This window comes from Triticum urartu, chromosome 4A (assembly GCF_056163025.1).
Source record: "Triticum urartu cultivar PI428250 chromosome 4A, HENAU_Tu73, whole genome shotgun sequence".
Classification (NCBI taxonomy): domain Eukaryota; kingdom Viridiplantae; phylum Streptophyta; class Magnoliopsida; order Poales; family Poaceae; genus Triticum; species Triticum urartu.
The window spans coordinates 136,434,923-136,443,178 of record NC_141876.1 but is presented as its reverse complement, the minus strand read 5'-3'; the positions used below and the strand labels follow the sequence as shown (position 1 = coordinate 136,443,178).

The 8,256-nt window shown below is 45.5% G+C and overlaps 1 protein-coding gene across 50 annotated transcripts; it reads right to left on the bottom strand.

The window, feature by feature from the left end:
• Positions 1-286: 286 nt before the first annotated feature.
• On the bottom strand, positions 287-8,230 carry LOC125550995 (uncharacterized). 50 transcript variants are annotated; one of them, XR_015600554.1, is made up of 13 exons: positions 6,227-8,230; positions 5,158-5,385; positions 4,962-5,017; positions 4,309-4,381; positions 3,988-4,168; positions 3,780-3,824; positions 3,422-3,622; positions 3,110-3,333; positions 2,740-2,773; positions 2,570-2,655; positions 2,233-2,333; positions 1,620-2,028; positions 287-659 (listed from the first exon to the last, which is right to left on the bottom strand). XR_015600554.1 is itself a non-coding variant. In XM_087517998.1 (13 exons), the coding sequence occupies exons 7-13, from the start codon at positions 3,514-3,516 to the stop codon at positions 427-429; spliced, it is 534 nt and encodes a 177-aa protein (XP_087374124.1). In that variant the 5' UTR covers positions 3,517-3,622; positions 3,780-3,824; positions 3,988-4,168; positions 4,309-4,381; positions 4,962-5,017; positions 5,158-5,385; positions 6,227-8,230; the 3' UTR covers positions 287-426. The 50 variants fall into 50 exon arrangements, 4 of the variants coding, with proteins under 4 accessions (XP_087374124.1, XP_087374125.1, XP_087374126.1 ...); XR_015600555.1 differs by having other exon boundaries at positions 2,233-2,316; XR_015600526.1 differs by lacking the exon at positions 3,110-3,333 and having other exon boundaries at positions 287-516; positions 597-1,103; positions 1,620-2,143; positions 3,430-3,622.
• Between the last annotated feature and the right edge of the window lie 26 nt (positions 8,231-8,256).

The window sequence follows — 8,256 nt, the reverse complement described above, 5'->3', positions numbered from 1 at the left end:
AAAACGTCTCTGACCGTGTAAAATTCCATGCAACAAAGTCTTTGGTGAACTGAGTATGAAGAGGAATTTGCAATATCCTTTGCACATCCACTGGCGAGAAACAGTCACGAAGAAGTTCCTCATCCCAGCTGCCGGTGTATGGATCAATGAGATCCTCCACTTTTGACAATATACTAGCAGTTGGGGCGCCACCTGGTGCCGCCGCTTGAGAGGAAGCTTGGCGGTGCCAGGTGGGAGGCTCCCCTTCCACTTTTCTTTTTAAACTATGTAGTGGTATTGCATCATAGGCATATTAAGCAGGGTTCATTACACACTTGATTGAACGAGTCACACATGCACCTTGGTTATTACAGCATTGATAAATAGTGAAATCATCTCCACAAAAAGAAGGGGGAAAACAGTGATCGTGGATGGAGTGGCTAATCGTCATCTCGAGCTCAATGCATCCACTGTTCCAGATGCTGGGACAATCTTCGTGGTCGTCGCCGCCGTCGGTAACCACTGTATCTTTTGAGCCTCACCTCACAATTTGAGTGCAAAATTCAGAAACAAAGAGAGGAAGTGGATCGAGAGGACGGGAAGGAAGAAAAGCATACCTGGCAGCAGCGGATCCCACACCAGTGCTCTTCCAGGATCCACTTGACACTGCTTCCCTGGCCCTGCTACGAGGAGGCAACAAAATCAACTTCAGTGTTCCTATGGAACCTACAATTGATCAGATCAGTATAATCGTGAGCATCTATATGCAAGAGAGAGAACATAATTTGGTTCATCATGACCCACTTGCTGACCCGTTGCTAGAAAGCCAAGTAAAATGACTTCATTACGTGTGATCAGCACAGTGAGAGATCTAGCTCTGTACTAATAAACTATGGAAGTGTTGGAAAGCTAAACAAAATCCCAAAACGATCCTCATTATTAAGCATGGATGATTAGGGCTAAGTAACTTTTCGATCAATAGGGCATGATACAAAAAGTAATGTAATTAACATGAAGACTCGCTTCAAAATCATCGAGATGCTTTGTAGCATCAATGGAGATGTTTGCCACTATTGTATTTGAAGCTTTCCTGAACCAGTTAAGTATTCAACTCCGAGCTGATCCTGGATAAGAAGTTCAGGGAAAAAGATACCATCATAAATATTTAGTAACTTGACTTGAATAAATCCTTCCTTCGTCATTAATTAATCTAGTTAATGCATACAATACACAGGTAGGTGAACTGTTGATTGCTGAAAGTGCATTGCACATATCTCCAAATCAGCACTATAAATAGTACTGTTATTAAATTAGCACAACTAAAAATATATTAAATAATATGCATGAAAATGCTCATGGATTAATTTATCTAGCTTCTATTGTCAAGATAATAGCTCTGCTCTCTTTAGTGGTGAAGTTTTTTCATGATACACGTGATGAACATCGAAATAAAGAAACTGAATTGAGATCTTATTTGGTCTGGCATCCAGGTAAAAGGTGAACGCCATACACCAACAACCATGAACATAAACGTAAATAGAAGCAACAACAATAAAAAATCCTGATATTACCTACTGCCCCAACAATTTATCCTCATGTTGGATCCATAACAGGGAGGAGAGACGAGAGGCAAGTTGTACCTGAGGCGCGCATGCGACCAAGGGAACGCACGAACGAATTGATGAAGAACCCAAGGCTCACACGACGCCTCTGCTGCTCCTGCAGCACGCATCCATTTCAACATCATTCTTCACGATGTCAAAGACGAGGGAGAGGCGGCTGCTTGGCCAACGACCAGCCACAACACCTTCACCAACCCGGCTCAACCCCATCTTCCTCCACATCCTGGTCGGCGGCGCCTTTCCGTCACTACTCGACTGATTACATTAGGGTGCGAGACTGCGAATAGACTTGCATGCCGAACTTCACTGCGCTCATACATATTCGAACTTGGTCTTCAAGCAGTTTCACTTGTAGGTGGCCAGAGATTTGCATCAGTGTCATATGTTCAACAATCTCTTCAGCGACTGAAATATTCTTATCCATGTGCTGGAAGCAACAAAGTATATCCAATGAATAGTGCTCAAGACATACACAAAAATACGAAGACATGTTCCAGAAAACCAATTCAGTTTGCAAGAAAATATATTCCACTAACAGAGACCTGAAAAAAAAACAGAATATTTTCAGTTTGCAAACGCATACCAACAAACAAGAACATAGCAACTTGAAGATTAACTGAGGCTTCACTACCTTAAACTGAGGAATAAAATAAAGATATCACAGGGGAAGTTTGGATGTACCCAATTCCTCATAGCCTCCCTTGCCGACCTGTCTCTGGATGACGATGGTGACTCATCAAAGTAAAACAGTACAGTAATCAGGATATCTTACAGTTAACAATGTATAACAAAAAAGAAAACTTATAAATGATAATGTTCTACGACTGAATTTATATTAATGAGAGGCTCATCTAACTTGAAGGGAGAACCAAATTTAACCAATTGAACGGAGAATCAAATTTAACCAATGAGCTAAAGTTGCCTTGAGATGATATATAAAGTATAACCACTGTAAACCAAATCCTTACCGCGGGCTCATTTGGATTCTTTTTAATAGCTGCAGTATTATGAGATGCCCCTTCCTGATATTTTATCTTGTAAAATAGTTCATTGCCTGCAACATGCATAGCGGGTACATTCAGATTCTAGAAGCAGCAGTATTTGCGGACTAATTTGGCATCATAATGATATCATTCACTTATTCCCGAGTAGATCGCATCACCTCCACCCCCCTGCAGGAAACACAGAAAAGCTTTGTCATCTCAAGCATCAGCATGAACTCATTGAAGCACAAGTATAACATCGGAATGAACTGAAGGTTAGCACCACAGATGCACATGTCTAAACTAAAAAATATATAACGCTACTTATGCAAACACCACGGCACCACACAACAATTCAGCTGACGGCTTAGTATTCTTCTGTATCGAACATCTAAAAACTTATTCCCAGATGTCAGTATGTTCTGTAATCAGACGGTGGTCCATTTTATAACAGAGAAATTGCCTCCGTTCTCATCGAAGAACTGCAACATTAACGAAACCAGAGTGTATCAATTTGTGTAGTACCGCTTTAATCCACTCGGATGCTTGCGGATCCGGCTTCAATTCACTCCACACTATTCGGACTACGCCGGCTCGCTGTCCTTGCTATTGGCATCGTCCGCACTGGTGCCGCCGCCATCTAAATTCACCGCCACGTACGAATCTTGCCCTCTCGTCGGCTACCCATGTCAATTCTCTCCTTCAGATCTGAGCTTGCTGGCCCAACTACGTCCGAAAATATTGGCACCCTGCCACAGAGGCGGGGTTAGAACGCCAGATATGGGCAAACACGACACCTACAACCACCGCTACATGCATTCACAAAGAAGGGATCACCTGAAGACCTGATCCACACGGAAATCACCAGGGGCGCCGGAGGCGTGGGAAACGGCGAGCGGAGGCGTCGGGCCCGAGCTCTGGCTTCCAGCCATATAGCATGCAGCTCAGGGAGAGTCGCCCACCTCTCTCAAATATGCAGAAATGAAATAGAAGGCATGTAGTATGAAAGGACCTCAGTTTATTGTGCTTGACATGGTTCTGCAGAAAATACCAAAAACAAAGCTAATGGCAGGCAATGAATATTATCTGCAGAAAACACACCTCCGATCAACATATTCAAGAAAAACTATCTCAAAGGACACATAGAGTCGGATAATTTGCATTAGAACACAAAAAAAAATACAGCATAACAGACCTGGTAATTGGCAATAACCATCCTGGGAGATGAACAGCAACAAAGCTACATCCACCACAAGAAAACAAACATTGGTTAAAATTACATCCAACTCTAAGGGTAATGCTTTTGATAAAAGTATATGAGTATTGAGTTCATGGTTATAAGAAACTACATTCCAAAATAGAGCATATAATTGGAAACCTACATCCAACGCATAGGCACTAACCTCGTTCTCCTAGACGCCTCTGTTTTGGATTCTTTTTAATAGCTGCAGTATTGTGAGATGCCCCTTCCTGATATTAGATTACCTTCTGCTGCCAAAAAAATTTGCATGACCGTGTTGGCCCCATAATCAGGTCTCCCAAAAACAGAATCCTTCATCGGTGCCTTGCTGGACAAGAGTGCAGCTGGTGTAGTGAAAGTTAGCTTTATCAATTTTAAAATTAGCTTTATCAATTTAAAAAAATAATCGACAGTATAATTTTATCCAAAACTCCTGCTTCTCCCTACACCAATATGTCAAATCGATTGAAAGGCTTTTCTTTACCGGAGCTTGCTCTCCAGGGAGTTTCAGTTCATTTCATAGTCATGCTTAAGTTATTTGATGTCCCTTTATGCTCCTGTTTCAAATAAACACTTGTTATGTTGATTTTATGGGTCAGCAGAAGCTTGTGATACATTTAACCACCTCTTCCATTGATAACAATATTATATTTGCTTTCCTAATTCTTCCTTCAAATTTCAGGATTCTGTGTGAAATTTCCAGCTGAATAATAGCAAATCAGAAATAGTCCGAGACACACATGAATTAAATTGCATATAAACCTACCATTTGCCATTAAACGTAATCTCTTATCAGATTTCAAGCTCTAATCAAGAATAAAATTAGATCAATTTGTACAATTTAGAAATTAATATAGAATGGAAGGCATCCAAATTCACAAGCTCTAGAGCACTTGTTTAAGCTGTTCCTATGAGAAAAATAGTACATTGGAGCCCGAGGTGTCAAAACAAAAGAAATTATAGTCCTCCCATCAATTCAATCTCCTAGGTGTAAAGGACAGCATACAAATTGAAGCCAAGATCATCAACTGAACTAATTTCATCTACATCCAGAAGTTAACATTTGAGATGAAAACTAATTTAGTTGAGCCATCATTTTAGAATTAGAAATTTATCAACCTTCATGTAGCAACCTACCTGGTTGGTGAATTTGAATAAGGTTTCCGTGTGCAACCTTCTTAAACGCTCATTATCTGTGCAACACAAACAATCAAACTCAATGCTTCTTCCGACCTCAACAAGCAATGGAAATTACGTATTACGCAATTTTGCACTAAGACGAAAGAAAATACTGAAGCTATACTGGAGAAGAATGCTGAAATTTCAGTGAAACCTCTCTTGAGATCTGCTATATGCGACTCAGGAGCTTCACGCTGCTTGGGTCAGAGCTGCAGTCCATTCTTAGAGCCTGTTCGCAACCTCTCCAATCTCAAAACTCCGCTCCGAGCTGTAGAGGAGACGAGGACCTCAGTTTGAGCCACTCCCTGATTTGTGCTGCCCCTCCCTCCGCTCCGGGAGCCGTAGTTGTGGAGCGGAGAGAACCCGAACAGGTCCTTAAAGCCTGGGCATGCATTAGTGCATCTTTATACCCATGTTCAAAACAACGAAATAGTAAACCATAGAAGATCAACACAGCGCAGGAAATAAATACTTAGACATGTATCATCTTCCTTAGACAATAAAAACTGGTAGATTAGATGTCAAGTAGCAACACTCGAGTTCTGGAAGGAGTAGAAATTAAAAACATCACTCTCTCCTGCCCCCACAGACTATCCTACATGTATTTTGGTTCACATAGGAACTGAAATAAATGTCCACGGTCCAGCAAGTAATAATTTGCAGAGGGTTCGACATGTTGAGCATTGGAGTTGAACTACTGTGGAAATTTCCCCGCACAACATCTCTTCACTGTAAATAGGAGAGACAATCTTCAACATAACCAATTGTCTACAACGTTCTGCACCGCAGGATCGGCCAAATATGCAATCCAACTGGAAGGGAAGCTGCTGTAAATACAACACTAACTCCCTGGATGCTAACTGCTCTAGATTCCACCAATGTCGTCAAAGATCACTATCTATTCGACGCTCTGCATCTCATACGCATTTCATTTGACACCTGAGCTTGTGGAAGTTCAGCAGGAGTGACTCACGTCTACGCATATATTGGCATCTATACAGCAGCGACAGTAGCACGAGCTAGCAACAAGCACAAAATAAAGTAGCAAGATAGCAGCAGTACGAGGAGAAGCTCAACAAATGGCTTGGCTTTACAGCCTACAGGTACACTGGGATTTATTTCTCGCTATACAAAACTGCCAGCATTAATCTTCAGAAACTCTATATTGTAATGAATTCAATGACAAGGAGAGAGAGTCGGGAGCAGAGGGGGAAGAAGATCACCTTGGCATCAACCATTGCTCGATGCAGGTGGCCTCAGCATGGTGAGGAAACCGGCACCAGGAATCTCGTCCAGACCGCTCTACCGCCTCCCGTGTCAACGCAGAATAATAGATCGAAATCGCCGCCGCCTTCTCCTCCCACCTGCTCACCGTGCCGCCCTGGCGTGCATCTGAGGCACGGGAGCGCCGTTAGGAAGCAGAGCAGCACGAGAGAGCACGGCAGAAGACAAAGACGACCGGACCAAGGCGCCGGAGCATCGCCGGCGATGAGGAAGTCGACCGCACCGAAACCCTAGACGGGTAAATCCGATGCGGGCAACCACATGAGGATGGGATCGATGAATCGATGCGGTGGATCATATAGAGCGCGAGGAGAGGAAGAGATTGGTAGCCACCACGACGGCGGAGACCGCCAGCGTTCGCCGGAACCGGCCGACGAAGGCGGCGGCGAAAAAAGGGAACGGGAGAGAGAGAAGTGAGAGAGATGGGGGGCATCGGGGTGGAGGGGACGACTCAGGTAACACCTTTTTTTTCTTCTCTATTCGCACAGTAAAAGACAGGTGGATGCAGCGAGGAGGCGCCCATACCGCCACCGTTAAAGGGTTGTATTCATTCCTCTTGGTATGATTATCTTCCGTGTTGCATTAGTTGGAATTCATGGGTTACGTCAGATATTAATTTGAGACCCGGAACCAACTCTTCATATACATCCTCGCTGGTACGTCTGTATGCCTGCCACGGTACTTCACCATATATAGAACGATCTTCTTTTTGAACCAGTCTTCATCAAATTTTCATCTGGATAATATTTAACGCTAAACACCCGAGCACATAAAGAGTCCGGGTTCTGGAAAAGTCGCCAACATTGTTTTGCTAACATAGCAAAATTAAACTGTGTAGGTCCCTAAACCCCAATCCCCTTCTGCTTTGACAATGCTGTGCTTACTGATAAATAAAAGTGGCGCCTGCTACAGATCAACCAACTTATTTTCCAGAGAAATTAGTCGGGTCCTGACCCGTCAACTACAACGCTGGTAACTCGTTGGATTCAGTCAACGCCCTCTCGCGGGCTCGTCCTTACTGTCATCGCAGCCACACGCGAGCAACCAAAGCGTGTCGTCGTTAGAAGCAGCGCCACAGGAGGAGTCGCACCATGCCAGTACGCCACCACCTCACCGGCAGCGCAGCCATGCTCCACCACCGGCAACGCTTCGCTGCAGCGCCAACACCGGTGTGGCGCTGCTCCATCGCAGCACCCAACGACCGCCGGCGATGCTTCACTGTAGCGCCAAAGCTGGCATGGCGGTGCTCCATCGCAGCACCCTACGACCGTCGGCGATGTTCCAGTGCAGCGGCGCACCCGGCGCAGCGGGTCCATCGCTCCACCAGATGGACGCCGGTGAAGCTTCATTGCAACACGACCATCGGCACGACAGTGCTCCATAGCAGCACGACGACGACGGAGAGCTGCGACGAAGCACGATGCGGCGGTGGAGGTTGCGACGCAGCACGACGGCGCTCCATAGCAACATGACGACGACAGCGAGGTGCTGCGACGAAAGCACGATGTGGCGGCGAGGCTGCGACGCAGCACAGCGGGGCTCCATAGCAACACGACGACGACGAGGTGCCGCGACGAAGCACGAGGCGACGGCGGAGGCGGCGACGCAGCACGGCGACGACGGGGTGCTGCGACGAAGCACGAGGCGGCGGCCGGCGGCCGACGGCGGAGGCGGCGACGAGATGCTCCAACGAGCGTGCGTGGGGATGAGAGAGGATCGCGGTGTGGTGGTTGCTGTCATGGCCGCATGCCATCCTTTGGCCTGCAGCAGCGATGGCTGTTGTCATGGCTGCAGCTGCGGTGCTGAGTTCTATGGCGAGGGCCGGTCAGAGAGATGAGGAAAAGAAAAAACGACTGAAGAGATGCGAGGGGAGGGGAGAGGATAAGGTTGGGGATAAAGCGGTGAATGAACCTCACAGGTCACGTGTTGTGTCGGAGAGGAGGTTTACGTGAGTTGAAAATCAACCGGA